This window comes from Leptonychotes weddellii, chromosome 10 (genome assembly GCF_054177405.1).
Source record: "Leptonychotes weddellii isolate Sample4059 chromosome 10, ASM5417740v2, whole genome shotgun sequence".
NCBI classification, from domain to species: domain Eukaryota; kingdom Metazoa; phylum Chordata; class Mammalia; order Carnivora; family Phocidae; genus Leptonychotes; species Leptonychotes weddellii.
The window spans coordinates 43219960-43241922 of NC_138378.1; the positions used below are offsets into that span (position 1 = coordinate 43219960).

General features: G+C 45.4%; 1 protein-coding gene across 3 annotated transcripts in view; it reads left to right on the top strand.

Moving 5' to 3' along the window:
- The first annotated feature begins 641 nt into the window (after positions 1 to 641).
- PYGB (glycogen phosphorylase B) overlaps positions 642 to 21963 on the top strand; it is a 55535-nt gene continuing 34213 nt past the window's right edge. Inside the window, exons 1-2 of one of the 3 annotated variants that reach the window (XM_081833292.1) lie at positions 642 to 999; positions 14991 to 15092. In XM_081833292.1, coding sequence (XP_081689418.1) covers positions 757 to 999; positions 14991 to 15092 — 345 coding nt within the window. In that variant the 5' untranslated portion in view covers positions 642 to 756. The remainder of the gene's footprint in view (positions 1000 to 14990; positions 15093 to 21963) is intronic. The other 2 variants (XM_006745448.3, XM_081833291.1) reach the window with 2 other exon arrangements.

A 21963-nucleotide genomic window follows, 5' to 3' on the forward strand; every position in this document is an offset into this window, starting at 1 on the left:
AGCCCCGTCTGAGGGTTGCAGGCAGGCTGGCATTTCTCAGTATGAACAAAGTTTTACATTCCTAGCTGTCATTTTCAGAGCCACTCCGCCCCCAATTCAGGAGATTGAGCCCACCAGGCGTTGGTGGGTGCGTTTCTAGCATGCACCCGGTTTCCCTTCCCATTTACCAGGCCTCGGCCGCACCCCAGCACCCAGGGCATCCCAGCTGGGGCAGCCGGGGATCCTGGCCGGGCGAGGGACGCCGGCCCCCAAATCCCGAAAGCCGCGAAAGCAGAGTACGCCCCACCCCCATATGGCCCTGGGGGTGGGGGGCAGGCAGGGGCGAGATCAACGCTCCGACTCCCGAGTCCTCCTGCTCCTCCAGTCTCCTCCCCTCCTGCCGGGCTTGGCCATCTTGGGGGCAGGCCCCCGCTCTTGGTTGGCCTGGGTAAATCATTTCATCTTCCTCACCTATGAAACGGCACGCCCCCGCCAACGTCCGAGGACTACGACCTGGGCCAGCGACCCCGCCCTGCCTCTCTGGAGGCCCCGCCCCTCGGACCGCCCCGCGTCTGCAGAGGCCCCGACTCACCTACCTCCTCTCCCCTATGGAGGCCCCGCCCCTTCGCCACTCGGCCCCGCCCCGGCACATCGCGCAGGCGCGGCCCGTGCTAGCTGCGTCGCCGCAGTGCCCGGCGCCACAGCCGCCACAGCATCCTCGGTGTTCGCGTGTCCTCCCGGCTCTGTATCTCGTCTTACTCCTCCTCGGCCGGCGCGATGGCGAAGCCGCTGACCGACAGCGAGAAGCGGAAGCAGATCAGTGTGCGCGGCATCGCGGGGCTGGGCGACGTGGCCGAGGTGCGGAAGAGCTTCAATCGGCACCTGCACTTCACGCTGGTCAAGGACCGCAACGTGGCCACGCCCCGTGACTACTTCTTCGCGCTGGCTCACACTGTGCGGGACCACCTGGTGGGCCGCTGGATCCGCACGCAGCAGCACTACTACGAGCGCGACCCCAAGGTGAGGCCGGGGTCGCCTGCCCGGGGTCACTGCACTCACCCTGCCACGCCCGCTGCCCCACCCCGGAAAAGGGCAGCCCTTGTGCCGGGTTACCCGAGCCACGGGCCCATGTGAAGAGAGCAGAGCGATGCGCCTCTCTCCGGGAAAGACGCACGTAGGGCCCGTGCTTGCGGCGTGTCTTTAAGTTGAGCATGGCCACTCTCTCTCCGCCCCCGCAGCCCATCGGTGGTCCACGCCCTGGCCTCTTGCCGAAGAGGATAGCCTCGGCTGGGGTCACGTCTCTCCCACCGCCTTTCCCCGGGGGTCAGCCAGCTTTGCACAGGCCTGGTTCGGTCCTTCCCGCCCTGACACCCCGGGCGCAGAGCGGATTCGGGCGGTCAGGAGGTCGTCTAAGTAGGCAGATTAGGATGTTGTCTACACTCGGCTCCCCGGGGGGCCTGGCCTCGGCATCCTCTGCTTAGGCGCGAGCCCGCAGACCCTTTGCACGAAGAGCTCGATCTTGCGGGAGCTGTGCTCCCCGCGACTCCTGAGCCCTGGAGTCCTGGCGGAATTTTCCAGCCTGTTTCTAGCCGGGTGCTTCCTCCTCCGCAGCCCCCGCCCCCCACCTTTTGTTTTTCTGCAGCAGAGTGTGAGAGAACAGGGTCCTGGAACCAGGCCTGGGCAATTTGGTGGTGTTACTGGGTGAGCTCAGTCATCTGCAGGGAATTGTGAGGCTTTTTTTGGCTAGGCAGTGATCGGAAGAAAATCATTGAGGATGCCTGCTAAAGCAGGAGGGGTCAGGAGCTCAGAGAAGGAGCCCTCAAAGAAGGCTCAGTCTTTAGGGGTTTCCACACCTACCTTGAAGGACATTGTTGGGTTAAAGTTCACAGAAATTAAGTAATTAATCACAGAGATTAATTGTTACTTTTTATATTTTGCAGAAATTTATGCTTATGGCAGAAAAAGACAAAATAGGCCAAAGAAAAGTCACTGATGTGACTCCATTACTCTTAACCATATTAAAATGAAGGTGTATGTACTTTCAGATCCTTTTCTATTCTTAAATATACATACACTTTTTAAAAAAGATTTTATTTATTTATTTGAGAGAGAATGAGAGAGCGAGCACATGAGAACGGGGAGGGTCAGAGAGAGAAGCAGACTCCTTGCCGGGCAGGGATCCTGATGCAGGGCTCGATGCAGGGACTCCAGGATCATGACCTGAGCCGAAGGCAGTCGCTTAACCAACTGAGCCACCCAGGCGCCCTACATACACATTTTTAAAAGTATATTGCATGTACAGTTTTGTGGTTTTTCTGTTTCATTCATTGACGTTTGTAACTTTTTCAGTAGCTTTCCAAGTTAGTAAATATGCTTCTCCAGTACCATTGGTAGTTTGATAGGCCTATCATACTCTTGGCCACCCATCTGCTCTCAGTTTGTTTGGGAATTTTCTTCCTGCTCTTGACTATAGAGAATATTGTCCTCTCCACGATATTAAGGTAGAGTGACTGGCAAAGAAAGGACACACTTGCAGGCCTGAAACCAGTTTGCAAAGATTTGATTTGCAGTATACACATAGGCAGTGGGTAGTTGCTTTGTTGATCGTATTTTAGAGTATTTTCATGAGGCATTAAATGTTTAATAATTGCTAAGAGTGAGATTGATTGCTTTTCCAAACTTACTCTGGGGCACTCTTTTCTAAAATAGAGATGGTAAGAAGGACAGATTTATTAGAATACCAACTGGGCTCCTTCACATTTAGTATGCAAGACAGTGTAGAAAGAAGTGGCACCAAATGGGTAAAGCGGGTTTTTACAACAGGGGCTTAGGATGACTTTGCCAGGGACACTAGCCAAGAGGCAGTGGCTCCCCCAGAATCCTTTGCTGATGGCAGAGCTCTGGTTTGCAACATCATTTTTGCTGTCAGTGTAGCAGATGACAAGGGTACAGCTTTGCACATTCAAGGACATTTTCCTGGACCTGGACCAGGACACACCCCAAAACCTTGCATTCCCATTAGAGTGTTTACGTATAATTAGATCCTGAAAAGGACAGTGAGGCTCAGGGATTACAGAAGCAACCTTTCATGAACAGAATTAATCCCTCTAACAAAACGGCTTTCCCAGTCCTCACAGAGAGGTCTGAGTTTTGATTGTTTGCTGTGGTGACTACGGGCGGAAAGTTTTGTCTTTAAAGAAACCACACAGCCTGTAAGTGGAAGGTTGTTTGCGTGTTCTGTTTAGGAAGGCCATTTAAAACAGAAAATTGGAAGTTAAGTGTTTCAGTCTGGCTAATTCACATTGAAAAATAAGCTCCTCCTCTCCTTTTTCTGCAGAGGTTACATGTTTGCTTATAATGGACCAGAAACAAGCCCCACAAGAGTCAGAACCTGACGGGAGGTAGGCTCCCAATAAAAATCTTGCATAGCTGCACCCCAGCCTGGGAATGACCTCGGGGACTTGTACCACTGCACTTCTGATTGGGGTAGCTGAACGATTTATATTTAATAAACTAGAGTGCTTTTACTTAATTTTTGTTTTCCAGACAATTATGCAAGTTATGATTATTGGAGGAAAAATTGGAAGACAGATAAGCCGGAAGGAAAAAATTAATTTTAATCTCTCTCAACACCGAGTAATAACATGATAAATGCTATAAACATTTTGTGTCCTACATCTTTTTTCTACACTGGTAGCAACACTGCTTTTATTATACAAAATAGTATCGTGCTGTACCTATTGTTTCAGAACCCTTTTAGCCTTCTATTTTTGGCAGTAGCAGAAACAAATGAAACTTGTGCTCAGAGAAAGATTTTTCAGGCAATTAGCATGCAAATCAAGTCAAAAAACCTGGCTAAAATTGAGAGGGTGGCGGTTGGCAGGAGGCAGTGCTTAGTTCTGAAGATGGTTCAAGGATTCTCCGAGGTAATGGCAAGGCCAGGAGTCTGGGATAAAACTCCAGAGCTGGAATTCCACCCTGAATTCAGGAATAGAAAAGAGCTGGATGGGGAAGAACAGCTTACATGAGTCCAAGCTCCTTTTAGTCCTGGCTTCACCATTCCGTCTGTGAGACCTTGAACTTGGCTGGATTTCTTAATCTTGCTTGGCCTCAGTTTTTTCATCTTTTAAAATGGAGGGTGAGTGGGTGGAACGAGGTAATCCATTTCTGAGGTCCCTTGCCATGTTAAAAAGTTGTGGCTTTGTGTTTGCTTATAAAATGTTTCCATTTTATATTGACATTCCATGTCTGCTGTAAAAGAATCAGAGAATGCTTAAGCAAGGCATGACACAGAAGGTTCACACTAATAGAAGACCTCAAAGAGAAGGTTGGGGCCAGAGAGTAAGGGTAGGGAAACAGATTGCATTCAAGGGCAAGGTCAGGACACAAAGTGCAGATGTAAGTTCTGGCAACCAAAGCAAATGGCAGCTCATGTCCACTTATGGGAGTCATGGGATCTCTGTGATAATTGCTAGAATGAGCAGGTGTGAGATACCTTCTATGGGATTTTAAAGTGGGTAATGCGGACAGCTGGCCTACTACATCCCGGCAGTGGATGAGTCTGTTTACTAATGGCTCTTTGCCATAAGCTCATGGCATAGCCATGATGGTAGATTAAGGAAAGAGAGCTCCACCATGGGCCCAAATTGCAGTCTTAAATATTTCTAATAAGATAATCATAATGAATACGATTAATCTTATGGTTTGGCTGGACTCAGGACTTAAAGGAAGATGATCTAGAGCAGTGTTTTTGCAGCCTTGGCTGCCTACAGCCTCCACTTACAAGATTTTCTTTTACTGATGGGACCAGCCACTGGAATCTTTTTAACACACCCAGTTTTGATATGTTTCCACTTGTCTTGTGAAGTTGACCTTGTATCCCCTGGACAGGCTTCCCTGATACCAGATAGCTCAGTTATTTTCTCTGGCTAGAAGCTTGACGATGGACAGATGTTTTGTGTTGCTGATTAACCTGACAGCTTGCCAAGTGGAAGGTAGGGTTAAGCCATCATTTTATGAGATTAAGAAGGCTCTCAGAGGGTGTGCTATGATTTTTCGAAGAAGACAGTTTGGCTCTGCTCTTAAGAGCTGTGATGGTTTAGGGGCGCCTGGGTGGCTCAGTTGGTTAAGCGACTGCTTTCGGCTCAGGTCATGATCCTGGAGTCCCAGGATCGAGTCCCGAAAAAATTAAAAAAAAAAAAAAAAAAAAAGAGCTGTGATGGTTTATTTACTGTGTCACCTTGTCTGGGCCACACAGTGCCCAGAAATTTGATCAAATACTATTCTGGATGTTTCTTTGAAGGTGTTTTTTTAGATTAACATTTGAGTCAGTGGACATTGAGTCAAACAGATTACCCTCTGTAATGTGGGTGGGCCTCATCCGATCAGTTAAAGACCTTAATAGAACAAAGACTGATACCCCCACCCACCATGCTCATGCCTCCTCAGCAGGAAGGGACTCTGCCAGCAGACTGCCTTTGGATTGCAAATGCGGTCCCCCCTCCCTCATCAGATTTTAGTCTCAGACCTCCACAGTTGTGTGAGCCAATTCCTTAAAATAAATCTGTATATATATCCTGTTGATTCTGTTTCTCTGGAGAGCTCTAACACCAGGTGCTGGTATTAGATGGCTGCAAGGACCGACCCTTTGTATTTTTATGAAATATCGTAACTGACCTCGCTTCTGAATCCCAGCCCTTTGTAAATGACTTTTTAAAAAATTCTATTTTATATGACATCAGACTTAAAAGTTGCAGAAATAATACAGTAAATTCCCTTTCTTCATGCAATTCCCAAACATTAAACATTTTAACACACTTCTTGTGTCCCTTTCTATATATATTAATACATTTTTTTCTCTGAACCATTTCAAAGTAAGTTGCAGACGTGATGCTCCTTTACCCTTAAAAATGTAAATGTGTGCTTCCAAAAATCAGGGAGACTCTGTTAGACAAACACCATGAATGAGTAAACCCAGGACATTCACACTGACATGGTGCTGCCACCTACGGATCTCCTATAGCTTTGCCAGTTGCCCAGCTAATAAGAAATACAAATAAGACAATAGGGAGAACTTTATGTCTTTTCAGATTGTACCTAATTTTTCATTAAACAAATCAAAGCTTTAAGCCATTTAGAAATCCGCACATTCTGAGACATGAAGCAAATCAGCAACAGACAATAACTCACTTTTTTTTCCTACCTTATACAGGATGGGGTTCTTAGGACACAGTAAAGGGGGGGTGCCTGGGTGGCTCAGATGGTTAAGCATCTGTCTTTGGCTCAGGTCATGATCCCAGGGTCCTGGGATCAAGCCCCACATCGGGCTCCCTGCTCCTTGGGGAGCCTGCTTCTCCCTCTGCCTCTCTCTCTCTCTCTGTGTCTGTCTCTCATGAATAAATAAAATCTTTAAAAAAAAAAAAGGACGCAGTAAAGGGAAGAGAAATGAACACAAATTTAGCAAGGTAATCAGACTACAGAGAAGTTTGGTCAACTGTGTCTTGGACAGGATCTCCTGGTGTAGGAATTACATGTGATTTCAGTTCTAGCTGAGTGTCTTCTTAGCCTTGAAACATCATTTAAAATGAAAGGTGGAAGTAGCTCAGTTAAAATGCTGACTAGGACCACACAGGTTATAAATATTCCAGATCACTTCACATAAATTGATTAGGCTTTGGCTTCTCTGGCTGTGATAAGGAGACTTGCATGATTGGCACTGGTATGGGAGTGAGTAGATATTTTGTAGAGCTTAACAGCATGGAAGGCAGAAGGCAGGGGACTGTAAAATGTAATGTCATGGAGCACAAAGTAAATCTGTTCCCTGCAGAGCTGAGTGATCTCTGTGATCCCTGTAAGTTCTTAGATTCTATTATTATATTTTACGGTTTCCAAATTGACTTTGAGTAAACAGACCTGTGTTCTAGTCCAAGGTACCAGTACCTAAAGTGAAAAAGGAGATCCGTGATCCACACTGAGACAAATCTGCCAGTTACTCATAGGAAGCCAAGTTTCCCTGGCACTTAATCCTAAAAGAAAGTGCTTGAGTGTGACATCATAGGTTGGGATTTTAAGAGATGAGGTAATAGGGGCGCCTGGGTGGCTCGGTTAGGCGTCTGCCTTCAGCACAGGTCATGATCCCAGGGTCCTGGGATCGAGTTCCACAGCGGGCTCCCTGCTCAGTGGGGAGTCTGCTTCTTCCTCTGCCCTTCCATGTGCGCATGTGCGATCTCTTTTCAAATAAATAAAATCATTAAAAAAAAAGACGAGATAATGCTCAACATCCTTATGGCAAACAGTAGGGGTTTCATAAAGCTGTTGTCCGTGTGACCCTCCAAAAAACCCCTCTGACACAGCAGAATGGGTGCTGTGACATGGCCAGTGAATACTAGGCTGAGCCTCAGCTGTGGTGGGGGGGGGGCGGTGCGTGGAGACTGCTGCCCCCTAGCAGTCTCCCCTTTGGGCTGGCAAGGGCAGGGTGGCCCTGGTGCCTTTGGAGAGGCTGGGGAGCCCACCAGAGCTGGCCTCTTGTTGGGTCAGTGGTCTCTGTCTGGCAGGGAGCTGGCAGTCTGCCATGGGGGCCACTCTGCCTGCTTAGCCACGGCGAGGTGGCAGCTAGCGTGGGAAGACGCACAGAGTCTGGTAGAGAAGGGGAGTGCTGCTGCCTTCTCCTGGGCGCGGCTGACACATCTCTGGCCAGAATCTGGTTCTTCTCGGTGAAAACAGTTGCCCCAGTCTGTGTTTTGGTGCCCTGAATGTTGGAGAAGTTCTTTTTTCCTTTTCCTGCAGAGCATTCAGAGCCTTCTGTTAAACAAAGACTCTCAACAGCCCTTTTGGAGAGGGAAAAGAAATTGGCGGTCTGTAAAAGTCCAGTTCTGTTAATGACTCTCCGTTGTGTAAAGAGAAAATGAGGCTCTGCCTGTTGCTATTCAGCTCCAGCTCCACAATTCTAGTTCCTTACCTCCTAAATTGTCTTCAGAAGATTACTGTGTTGTGTAGTGTTTGTGTTGCGCATCTTTTCATCTCTTTATGTCAGGGAGCTTTATGTTTTTCTGTGATGTTACCTATTGGTATAGGCTTTGCATGTAATAAATAAACCCAATTAAAAAAAATGAGGCTGCCTCTAAGCCACTTAATATGTGTTACAGTGGTATTGCAAGAAGGGACCATACAAGAAAGTCAACAGCCCAGCTCAGCACCCTAGGCGGCAGGCCCCCAGGCTGCTGTAGAGGGGTTAAAGGGGTCCCTGTCTCTCTCAGGCTGAAGAAAGGGAGCGTCTGGTTTTTCAGCCAGCACTCCTTGAGCTGGGCGGCCCTGTCCACAGTTGCACAAATGGTGGCTGGGGAAGCTGGGGTTAGGAGGGGTGGAAAGATGCTGGGCCAGGCCTGGGATGACCCTGGTCCTGTAGCAGCAGCAGCAGCAGAGTTTGGGGACACTGAGGAGCTGGCCCTTTGCAGGTGAGCCCGCTACGCTTTTTTCTTACGCCAAGCCTGAGCCCTCAGGTGGTTTTGTCCAAAATTGCCACCCTGCTAATTAGGTTCCATTACTCTCCCTGAAAATCTGGCCTGGCAAGGGAACCAATATTGCCTGAGTTCAGAGCTAGCCTTTGTTGTATTTAGGGTAGACATGATGTTTCTCAGAGAGGTGAAGGGATCTAGGCCACCCGACTGGCCAGGCCAGGATCTGGGATTGGACCTGAGCATGTGCGATTCAAAAGTGTGTGCATCTCCTTGGGCCGTGCTGCTAGCAAGCCTACTTTAGTTTGCCTTTACTCTGAACCATTTTAAGGAAACTGGGGGAAACCATTTCAATACATTTGAAGAAATTATACAAGTTCTTAGGACAAATTACACAGCAACACCAGAAAACACGCCACAGGTCAGAGTGCAGAGTTCGAGCTGGGCAGATCAGCAGTGCCTGCTGTAGAGCCCACCTGGGTGGGTGGTTTCCAGGGGAGCCCCAGTGTCACTGCTTCTGCTCCCCTCTTATGCAGAGGTGCATTGGGAGGCTCCCTGGAGCTCTTTGCAGAATTAAATAAACTACAGAGTCCTTGACATCTGTGCTCAACTTGGGAGGAAAAAGAAAGACTGAAAGATTTTAAGATGAGGCCCAACATTGTATGCCTCGGTACCCATCCCTTACAAAAAGATAATCAAGCTGTTTCATAGTGCTAGTTAAAAGTTAGAAACTTTAGCAGAGATGGAACTACAACTACAACTTTAAAAATACATATTTCTATGGGGCTCCTGGGTGGCTTCGTCGGTTAAGTGTCCGACGGTTGATTTTGGCTCAGGTCATGATCTCAGGGTCACGAGATCCAGCTGGGTGTGGAGCCTGCTTGAGATTCTCTCTCTCCTTCACCCTCTGCCCCTCCCCACATTGTGCACGTGTGCACACACTCTCTCTATAAATAAATAAAAATACACGTTCTAGTTAAAGGCAACATAAAAACGTCTTGATCATATTCCTGAGTGCCAACTTGTTAAGAAGCCTCTTGGGGAGAACCTCAAAAGTAGTTACGAAGCAAGCCTTCGTGTGTACATAGGTAAAGGACATGTTTGTGCTTGAAACCTTCACTCACACTCTTCTCGACAGCTGGGTTTTGTTGGGCTCTGGTGTTCTCACCGGTGGCTAAGCCCCGTCTGGAGGGAGGGGTGGCGCAGTGCTATGGAAACCCCGTATGACAATAACTCAGTTCAAGTGCAGAGTAAATAGCGTCTGAGAAGAAGCAATGGCCCATGAGCAGTGGTGACAGCAGCTGTCCTCCGCGTGGCTGTGGATTCACTCACTGCACTGCTGAGTTTGTGATGAGAAAAGTCTCAGGAAAGTGAGAAAAGTCTGTCAAAGACGGAACTCGGCATGGTTTTTTTGTACGTATGCATTCTCTTTGAATTTGTAGATTTAGCTGTGTATGGAAAGTTTTCTTCAATTATATACTGAAAAAATGTTTTTAATGTTTTATTCAGGTCCTTTCTTCAGGGACACTAATCAAGCAGATGTTAGGTAGTCTTTGTATTCCATATGGATATCTTCCTCTCCAATCTTTTTCATGCTTCTCCCCCATTTTGTTCACTTTTCCAGCCAGGTCTTTGTTTCCAGCTTTGCTCCTGTTTTGCATTTAGTGGTACCTCCATTTCTGTGGCGGTTTTATCTCTTATTTTTCTTCCCCGGGCTTGGTGCTGTCCTTTTGTTACCTTATCAGTGTTTCTTGACATCTTGGATTAGTCTGTACTAACAAATTGTATTTGTCTCTTGATAAATGCTGGGTGTTGGTTGTCCATTTTATTTCCTTGTTCTGTTTTCCTGTTTTTTTTTAATTAATTAATTAATTAATTAATTTATTTTCCATGCAGCCCCAAAGGGGCAAGTTTTCCTGTTTTAAATTTCAGGATGTAGATCCTGAGTTCCATCTCCCTGAGTGGAGGGAATTCTTCCTGAACTAGCTGTTTGCAACTGGATAATGGGGCAGGGACCTGGAGGGTGTGTGCAGCCTGGAGCGAACAGCCCTTCCTTGGTCCCCAGATTTATGAGTGTGTACATGTTTTTGTGTGTATCCACATGTGTGAGTGCATGTGTGCAAGTGCGTGAATTGTGTACAGGTGTGAGTTCATGTGAGTGTGCATGCATGCATGTGCCCATGTGTGGCTGTGTACACGAATGCATGCATCTGTGGGTGTGTGTGAGTGCACATGCATGTGAGTATAAAGTGCTTTATCCATTCCTTGGCTTGAGAAAAGCAGAGGCCAGCAGTGGACAATCACCCTTGTCCTCCCCTTGCAACTTGGTGGTAAAGAGGTATGAGAGCCAGTTTTATAATTTAGTTCTCCCTGTTCTGACTTCCCATCAGTGTATTTTAGGGAAAAATGGGCAGAAGCATTTTTTTTTTTAAGATTTTATTTATTTATTTGACAGAGAGAGAGATAGCGAGAGCAGGAACACAAGCAGGGGGAGCGGGAGAGGGAGAAGCAGGATTCCCGCCGAGCAGGGAGCCCGATGTGGGACTCGATCCCAGGACCCTGGGATCATGACCTGAGCCGAAGGCAGACGCTTAACGACTGAGCCACCCAGGCGCCCAGGCAGAAGCATTTTTATTCTATCATCTTTACAATTGGAAGTATTCTACTTAATGTACAACATTTATTTTACTGTACTCTGTCAAAATTTTGTTCATTATTTCTACTATCTTATGTATATATATATTTTTAAAGATTTATTTATTTATTGGACAGAGAGCATGCACGGGGTGGAGAGGGCCAGAGGGAGAGGAAGAGAGAGAGAATCCTCAAGCAGACACCCCGCTGAGTGTGGAGCCCAACACGGGGCTCAATCCCAGGACCCTGAGATCATGACCTGAGCCGAAATCAAGAGTTGAATGCTTAACTGACTGAGCTACCCAGGCACCCCTAATATTTTATATTTTTTGGTAACAGCTTTGAGATAAAAATTCAGATACCATGCAATTCACCCATTTAAAGTATACAATTCATTGGAGGTGGCTCTGTAGCGCAATGGATAGCGCATTGGACTTCTAAAGTATACAATTCATTGGTTTCAGTATATTCACAGAGTTGGGCCATCATCACCACAGTCAATTTTAGAACATTTGCACTACCCCAGAAAGAAACCCAACAGCTTTTAGCTGTCACCCACCCCAAACTCCCTACCCACTCCTAGTTGGGCAACTACTAATCTACTTTCTTTCTATAGGGTTATCTATATTTTATAAAGGGAATTATATAATATGTGATCCTTTGTGACTGGCTTCTTTCATCTAGTGTAATATTTTCTAGGTTCCTTCTTATTGTAGCATATATTGGTACTTGATTCCTTTTTTTTTTTTTTTTAAGATTTTATTTATCTGACAGAGAGGAACACAGAGAGAGGGAACACAAGCAGGGGGAGTGGGAGAGGGAGAAGCAGGCCGCCCGCTGATCCTGGGATCATGACCTGAGCTGAAGACAGACGCTTAACGACTGAGCCACCCAGGCGCCCCGGCACTGTGTATTTTCTTTACAGAAATGTCTGTTCAGATCCTTTGCCAACCAACCATTGGGTTGTCTTTTTTTTATTAAGTTGTATAGATATTCTAGATACAAATCTCTTGTCAGTTATATGATTTGCAAATATTTTCTCCCATTCTGTTCCTTCCCATCCTTTTTACTTTCTTCACGTTATCAAAAGTTTTTAATTTCGATGAAGTCTAATTTATCTGTTTTTTCTTTTGATGTCATACAAAAGAAACCATTGCCTATTCCAAGGTCATGAAGATTTACTTCTGTGTTTTCTTCTCAAAGTTGCATGGTTTTTTACAGTTAGATCTCTGATCTACTTTGAATTAATATTCATATATGGTGTGAGGTAGGAGCCCAACTTCATTCTTTTGCATGTGGATATCCAGTTGTCCCAGCACCATTTGTTAAAGAGATTATTCCTCCGACTGAATTATCAGGGCATGCTTGTTGAGAATCAGTTGGCCATAAATGTGAGGGTTGATTTGGGGCCTCTATTCCATTGCCTTGTGTGTCCATGCTTAAGCCAGTACCACACAGTCTTGCTGCTGTAGTTTTGTAATAAGGTTTGAGATTAAGAAGTGTAAGTCCTCCAATTTTGTCCTTCTTCAAGATTGTTTTGACTATTCCAGATCCTTTGCATTTCCATCTGATCGATCCACCTAATCCTTCTAATGAATCAGTTTATCAACCTTCAAGGAAGCCAGCTGGAATTTTGACAGGGATTATGTTGAATCTGTAGATCCATTATGGAAGTATTGCCATCTTATCAGTGGTAAGCCTTCCAATCCATTGACATGGGATATCTCCATTTTCTTTGTTCCCTTACCTGTGTATTTTGCAAATTGGGAGCCCCTTTCTACCTTGGCTCACCCTCTGAAGCTGCTTCTTGGTTCTGAGGAGAATTGTTTAAAAACTGCTGCATGAAAGTGTGATATAATGGTATGAACACAGCTGTAAAAACCCAGAGGGCGACACTGCTGAAACTGAAACCGTGCAATTTTCTTAAAAGGTTTCTGGTCAGCTGCTGGTCAGAATTCTAAATGGGGTATAAAGACACATAGTTTAAAGAGGGTCACTGCATGGAATGCGGGTCCCAGAGTGGCTCAGGCAGGTTGCCTTGTAAAGGCAGGACATCCCAGTAAAACCCTGGCCGAGAAGCCCTGCCGACAGTCTGTGGAAAGTGAATTCTCTCCCTGCATCCTGCAGCAGGGCAGGGAACTGATTTTTTTTAAATTGCATTTTGAAAATTTTAGCCTGCAGGAAAGAAAAAATCATAGTCCAGTCCAGTCCATACTTTCCCATGGATTCATATCTGAATCCGAGACACACACACACTCATCGTTGTGCATGTGCACACACTCACGGACACACCCCTTTTCAAGGCCTGGTTTTGCTTTGTAACTTTTTATTTAGGAGCAAGAGTAGATTTGCAGAGGGTCAACAAAGATAGTGTGGAGTACTGTGTAGCACTCTCTCCTTGCATGACCATAGCATGGTTATCAAAATGAGCTGGCACTGGCTCAGCACTTTCTTCGGATTTTACCACTTTTTCCTCTAATATTATCTTTGTCTCTGGATCACATCCGGGGTCCCCTAGTTTTATGTCTCCTTAATCTCCTCCCATCTGCGATGGTTGTTGGTCTCTCCTTGTCTTTCATTACCTTGGCAAATTGATGAATGCTGGCCAGGCAGTTCATAAGAATGACCCTTAGATGGGGGCCTGTCCAAGGCTCTTTCCTGATCAGTCTGGGTGGGGGGCTTGGAAAGAATACCACAGAGTACCTTCTCATCACAGCGTATCACCATAACCTGGCACTGATGGTATTATCCTTGTCACCTGAGGAAGGTGGCACAGCCAGGTCCCTCCCCTGTGAAGTTACGGTTTCCCGTCCCAGACTGTTTAGTAGATGGGAGTCACCCCAATCCAGCCCCCCTCAGGGGAGGGGATTGGGCACCACCTGCTGGGGGGAAGGATATCAGAATTTTCGGACATTTGTTAACACCACCATGATTAATCGATAAATACTTTGGGGGAGACATTGGAGGCTGGCAGATACCCCTTAGTCTGTAAAGCTGTGCCCGCTGGTTTCAGGGTTCAGCGGTGGCTGTTTTCTGCGGCAGTTACACTGTGCTGTACTCCTGGTGATTTTCTGTCCCACTCGTTCCATCTGCATACATTCATTGGAATTCTTCTGTAAGGAACATTTCTCCCTTCTTCCCCATTTATTTTCCCAGGCTTTACTTTTGATGGCAGGAAGCAGCATGGAGTCCCGTGTAAGAGCAAGACTCTGAGGGCCAGAGTGTGGCTCAGCCACTGCTGCCCCATGGTCCACTGGGGGGTTGTGAGGAGTAATTGGTACCACTCATGGGAAGGGCTTAGAACCTCACTCAGCTCCCAGTGAATGTGGGTGGTCCTCCTTCTTGTTTACACGGACTGTCACATATCCCAGTCCCCCTGAGTCAGGCAGCAGGCACTATCCAGACTTGGGCCCAGTGAAAATGGATGTATCCATCCATCCATCCAGTTGTGTTGACTGGGTGATGTTTACCGAGTACTTAGCGTGGGTGTCAGAAGCTGTTAATACTTGAGAGTATTCCCCCGTCACAGGGTTGTTTCATCCTGTGTTAGAGAGGTGAAGAGGTCATTTACTCAAGGGTCTGTGGTGGGGAAGAGGCCAAGCTAAGTTCAGACCTGGCTCTGTCCATTCTGGGAGCCTTGTTCCCCAGCGCTGCCCTGCCCTGCCTCCTGCCATCTGGGGGAGGCCAGCTTACATCCAGCAGGGCAGTGAGCAGAGGCTCTGCGGTAGAAGGGTCCTGAATGTTGCCCTTGGAAAGCTGAGGTTGGCCAAGGCTTGGCATAGGGAGTGAGCCCATTTGGGGGTGTGTGGGTAGCCCAAATGAAACACCTAAGGAGGTGCTCTTATGAATTTGCTCATCACCCTAATCTTCCTTGTGTGCGGGGATGGAATATGAAATCTGAGATGCTTTCTTTTGCCTCCTCAGCGCATCTATTATCTTTCCCTGGAATTCTACATGGGCCGCACACTGCAGAACACAATGGTGAACCTGGGTCTTCAGAATGCTTGTGATGAAGCCATTTATCAGGTATGGGGCCCTGGGGCCTGGCTGCTGGGTAGCCTCTTGTGGCTCACTAAGTTTTAATCCAGGCCCCGCAGTGAGATTTGCTGCCGTCTGGGGCCAGGCGTGACTTAGGGCCTAGTCTGTCCTACACGGGGGGAGAATGGGTTGGTGGGTGACACTCCTTCTCAAGGGGAAAACATAAGGATTGGATGGGAAGCTAATGCATGAGCATGGGAGCATGGGATTGCATTGTGATGCTAAGGTTTCGAGGCTTCTAGAGGCCATTGCACTCCTCATACCCACCCCAGGGGCAGATTTACCACAGGGCAGAAGTGGTACTGTCCCATTTCTTGTCACCTTACTGAACCTCCAGTCCCCTCTTCCACCCCTAGACAACCTCTTGTGTTCATCTTGCCCTCTAGGTATAAAATTGCCTTTTCTCTCCAATCAAAATAAAAACTGTCTTTGCTTAAGGGTCTTCATTAACATTTATCACTTGGATGCTGATTCCGTCCACAGTTCATTTGTGGTTTTAGAGCAGAACTGGAATCCATCATGTCTGTTTTCTGTCTCTGTACCCCCCTCCCTGGACACCATCTTCCTCCTGCACTGCACACTCAGTATACAATTCTTAGGGTATAGATGTGCAGCCCTCCCACCCTCCTGCATGAACATAGCAGGGTCCTCACCAGAGCCTTCCCTCCCCTAACACCTTCTGCTGCTTTTGCTTTTGTTCAGTTTTGGTGTGGGAGGCGCTCTGGAGGCCTTACTGGTAGCGGCATGAGAGGGACCTCACATGGGTCTCAGGCAGCCTCACATTTCTGGGGCTCCTGTCTGTCCACAGCTTAGTGGAGAGGAGTTGCTGGGGCAGGTAGTTTCAGTTGGCAAAATAAAAATTTGGAAAAAAATTTGACTTCCCCAAATGGGAATTGTAACCTCAAAATTATCTAAAAAGAGACTGGAAGGGAAGATGGTGATGGAATAGGAGGATCCTAGGCTCGCCTTGTCCTGTCAACACCTAAATACCCCAGAAGTCAACCTGAAGACTGACAGAACAAATTCTACAACTAAAGGGAGAAAAGAGGCTACATCAAAGAAGGTAGGAGATGTGGAGACATGGATGGTTTGGGAGAGAAACGGATCATGGCCGCGGTGGTGGGGAGGGAGCCATGATTGCAGAGAAGGGCAAGAGATAGACTAGCACACAGGCGAGCCCACGGGAAAGACGAATCCCCACAGCAATTGACTTGGAAAGTGAGAGGGGCCAAATTTCATGACTTCCTGCAACCAGTGGGGCTTGCTTAAAGCCTGGAGTTTTATTTAATTAATTAATTAATTAATTAATTTAAAGATTTTATTTATTTATTTGACAGAGAGAGACACAGTGAAAGAGGGAACACAAGCAGGGGGAGTGGGAGAGGGAGAAGCAGACTCCCTGCAGAGCAGGGAGCCCGATGCGGGGCTCGATCCCAGGACTCTGGGATTATGACCTGAGCCGAAGGCAGACACTTAACGACTGAGCCTCGCAGGCGCCCCAAGCCTGGAGTTTTAAAGGTCAACAGGCTTGGCTGGGGTAGAACCCAGGGGCATTGCACTGCTATTGGAGAAAAGGCAGGCAAACAGCCTGCAGACATACAGTGTGGAAACAGCTATCTGAAGAGCACCTCGGGCACACAGTGGGGAGGTTATTTGCTCATCTCGGAGCACGTTGCAGAGAGGCAGCATTCACAGAGACCCCTCTGAGAACTAAGGAACTGGCAGGCACCATTTCTCTCCCCTACCCCTCAGCATACGCACAGGGCCACCTGGGAGAACCGGCACCGTGCCGACACTCACTTGGTAACTTACTTACACCAAGTCCCACCCCACCCCCCACTCCGGTGGAATTGCCCCTCCCAGTCATGCTTGTCTCAGTCCCAGGGTGTTGGAGCCCCTCTGCCAGGAGACTGGCCCAAACCCCTGCTCATCCCATGTCTCCTGTTGTGGGGGCCTCAGTTTCAGCAGTGGTGGAGACAGGTATCATTTCATAAGCAGACCAGAGCACACCTAGTCAAAACTGGCCACATTCGGGCCAGGGACTAAACACTGCCCACAACTAAGAGAGCCTCTGCAGATGACTGGCCTGAAGGAAAAGTGGCCAGGACACAACAGCAGAGTGCACACAGCACACACTGGAGACACTCTCTGAAATGCCAGGTCCCGGGGAACACGGGACACTACACCACGGAACACTACAGAATCTCTTCTTCATAAAGCCATTACCCTCGAGAATAGGAGACATAACTGACTTTCCTAACACATAGAAACAGGCATAGAGACCTAGAGAAAATGAGAAGACAAATTTATTCCACATGACAGAACAAGGTAAGGCCACAGCCAGACATCTAAGTAAGACAGATAAAAGTAACATGCCTGATAGAGAATTTAAAGTAATGATCATAAAGATACTTGCTCAACTTGAGAAAAGAGTGGAAGGCCTCAGTGAGACAATTAACACAGAGATAAATAACAGACATAAAGGGTTCAATACGCAAAATGAGAACCATGCTTTATGGAATGAACAAGCAGGCTGGAAGAAGCAGAGGAATGAATTAATGACTTAGAACACAGAGTATTGGAAAGTAATCAAGTTTAAGAAAAGAGAAAAGAATTATGAAAAGCAAGAATAGACTTAGGGAAATCATTGACTCCATCAGACATAACATATTATATAGATCCCAGAAGAGAGGGAAAAGGGGGCAGAAAATTTAGTTGAGGAAATAATACTGAAAACTTCCCTAATCTGGGGAAGGAAACATAACAGATATAAGAGGCACAGAGGGAACCCCCCCCAACAGAATCAACAAAAGCAGATCCCCACTAAGACATATTGTAATTAAAATGGCAAAATGTAGTGATAAAGAAAAAATAAAGCAGCAAGACAAAAGAAGATAGTTACATACAAGGAAAAACCCCATAAGGCCTTCAGCAGACTTTTCAGTAGAAACTTTTCAAGCTAGAAGGGAATGGCATGATATATTCAAAGGGCTAAATGGGAAGAATCTTCAGCCAAGAATAGTCTATCCCCAGCAAGGCTGTCATTCAAAATAGAAGGAGAGATTAAAAGTTTCCCAGACAAAAAATGAGCTCATGACCACTAAACCAGCCCTGCGAGAAATATTAAGGGGGCACTTTGAGTGGAAGGGGAAGACCAGAAATGACACTATGAAAGTAGGAAACACAAAGCAGTAAAAAGAACATTTCAGTAAAAAATCAGTCAAGGAACTCACAAAATAAAAGGATGTGAAATATGATACCATATTACCTAAAATATACGGAGAAGAGGAGTAAAGAGTTGGTCCAAACTTAAACAACCACCATCTTAATATAGACATATATGCAGAAGATGTTATATAAAAACCTAATAGGGGGCATGTGGGTGGCTCAGTCGGTTAAGCATCTGCCTTTTGCTCAGGTCCTGATCCTGGGGTCCTGGGTTCGAGCCCCGCATCGGGCTCCCTGCTCAGCGGGGAGCCTGCTTCTCCCTCTCCAGCTTCCCCTGTTTGTACTCGCTCTCTCTTTATCAAATAAGTAAATTCTTTTTTTTTTTTTAAGATTTTATTTATTTGACAGAGAGAGACACAGCAAGAGAGGGAACACAAGCAGGGGGAGTGGGAGAGGGAGAAGCAGGCTTCCCACCCAGCAGGGAGCCCGATACGGGGCTCGAATCTAGGACCCCGGGATCATGACCTGAGCCGAAGGCAAACGCTTAAGGACTGAGCCACCCAGGTACCCCAAGTAAATAAAATCTTAAAAAAAAAAAAAAAAAAGCTAATAGTAACCATAAATCAAAAACCACTAACAAATATGGAAAGAATAAAGAGAGAGAAATCCAAATATATCACTAAAGAAAACCAGCAAACCATGAAAGAAAGAGAAGAAAGAAAAACTTCAGAAACAACCACAAAATAAGTAATAAAATGGCAATAAATACATAACTATCAGTAATCTCTTTGAATGTAAATGGACTAAACGTTCCAGTGGCTCAGTCAGAAGAGCATGCAACTCTTCATCTCAGAGTTGTGAGTTCGAGCCCCATGTTGGGTGGAGACTTAACTTAAATTTTTTAAAAGAGATACAGGGTATCAGAATGAATAAAAAAACAAGACCCATGTATATGCTGTCTACAAGAGACTCATTTCAAACCTTAAAGACACCTGCAGATTGAAAGCAAGGGGATGGAGAAACATTTATTATGCAAATGGATGTCAAAAGAAAGCTGGAGATGCAATACTTCTCTCAGACAAAATAGATTTCAAAATAAAGACTGTAACAAGAGACAAAGAAAGACAATATATAATAATAAAGGGGACAATCCAACAAGAAGATACAACCATTGTAAATATTTATGCACCCAACACAGGAGCACCCAAATACATGAAACTGTTATAACAAACACAAAGGAACTATTCAATAATAATACAATAATAGGGAACATAACACCCCTCTTATTGATGGATAGGTCATCCAAACAAATTCAATGAGGAAACCGTGGCTTTTTTTTAAAGAAAGATTTTATTTACTTATTTGAGAAAGAGAACAGCAAGAAAGAGAGCACGAGGGGGTAGGAGGGGCAGAGGGAGAGGGAGAAACAGGCTCCCCACTGAGCAGGGAGCCCAATGTGGGACTTGATCCCAGGACCCTGAGATCATGACCTGAGCCGAAGGCAGATGCTTAACTTACTGAGCCACCCAGGCCCCCAAAACTGTGGCTTTGAATGTGACACATTGGACCAGGTGGATTTAACAGATATATTTAGAACATTCCATCCTAAAACAGCAGAATACACATTCTTTTCAGGTGCACATGAAACTTTCTCCAGAATAGATCACATACTAATTAGGCCATAAAACAAGTCTCAACAAATTCAGAAGGATCAAAGTCAACAACATGCATCTTTACCACAACACTACCTCAAGAAGCAAGAAAAGTGTCAAATAAACATCCTAACCTTGCACCTAAAGGAGCTAGAAAAAGAACAAATAAAACCCCAAACCAGCAGAAGGTAGGAAATAACAAAGATGAGAGCAGAAAAAAATGATATAGAAGCCAAAAAAAATTAAAAAAACAGAGCAGTTAAATGAAAGTAGGAGCTCATTCTTTGAAAACATCAAGAAAATTGATAAACCTCTAGCCAGACTCATCAAGAAACAAAGAGAAAGGACTCAAATAAATAAAATTACAAATGAAAAAGGGGAAATAACAACTGACACCACAGAAATATAAATAATCGTAAGAGTATTATTAAAAGCAATATGACAACAAATTGGACAGCCCAGAAGAAATAGATAAATTCCTGGAAACATATAACCCACCAAAAGTGAAGCAGGAAGAAATAGAAAATTTGATTTCTTTAGAAATCAAATCAGTAATCAAAAAACTTCCAACAAACAAAAGTCCAGGACCAGACAGCTTCACAAGTGAATTCTACCCAACATTTAAGGAAGAATTAGTACCCATTCTTCTCAAACTATTCCAAAAATAGAAAAGGAAGGAAAACTTACAAATTCATTCTATGAGGCCAACGTTACCCTGATTCCAAAACCAGATAAAGATACACATAAAAAGAAAACTACAGGCCAGTATCCCTGATGAATATGGATGCAAAAAACCTCAACCAAATACTAAGGTTTCTGACATTAGCCATAGCAACATTTTTCTTTTCTTTTTTTTTTTTTTCATAGCAACATTTTTCTAAATATGTTTCCTGAGGCTAGGGAAATAAAAGCAAAAATAAACTATTGGGATTACATCAGAATAAAAAGCTTTTGCAGAGAAAAGGAAACAATCACAAAACCAAAAGGCAACCTAAAGAATGGGAGAAGACGTTTGCAAATGACATATCCAATAAAGGGTTAGTATCGAAAATTAATATAAAGAACTTATACAGTTCAACACCCAAAAAACAATCCAATTTTTAAAATGCACAGAAGAAATGAACAGACACTTCTCCAAAGAAGACATTCAGATGGCCAACAGACACATGAAAAGATGCCCAACATTATTCATCATCAGGGATATGCAAATCAGAACTCATACCTGTCAGGATGACTAAAATCAAAAACACAAGAAACAAGTGTTGGTGAGGATGTGAAGAAAAAGGAACCCTCTTGCACTGTTGGTGGGAATGCAAATTGGTACAGCCACCCTGGAAAACAGTATGGAGGTTCCTCAAAAAATTAAAAATAGAACTACCCTACAATCCAGTAATCACGCTATTGGGTATTTACCCAGAAAAATACAAAACCACTAATTCAAAGGGATACATGCACCCCTATGTTTATAGCAGCATTATTTACAATAACCAAATTATGGAAGCAGCCCTAGTGTCCATTGATATATGAATGGATAAAGAAGAGGTGGTACATATATACAATAGAATATTACTCAGCCATAAATAAGAATCTAATCTTGCCTTTTGCAACAACATGGGTGAAGCTAGAGAGTATAATGCTAAGTAAAATAAGTCTGGCAGAGAAAGACAAATACCATACGATTTCACTCATATGTGGAATTTAAGAAACAAAGGGAAGAAAGAGAGCGAAACCGATTTAGGGAGCAAGATGGCGGAGGAGTGGGAGACCTGGATTTCGTCTCCTCTCAGGAATCAGCTGGATAGGGATCAAACCATTCTGAACACCTACAAACTCAACAGGAGATTGAAGAAAAGAAGAGCAACAACTCTCTCATCAGAAAAGCGACCACTTTCTGGAAGGTAGGACTTGCGGAGAAGTGAATCCGAGGCGATATTCAGGAGGATAGACGGCGGGGGAGGGGCCTCCGTCGGCCGCTTCTGGCAAGTGATAGAACCACGGAGCACAAAATCGGAACTTTTAAAAGTCTGCTCCGCTGAGGG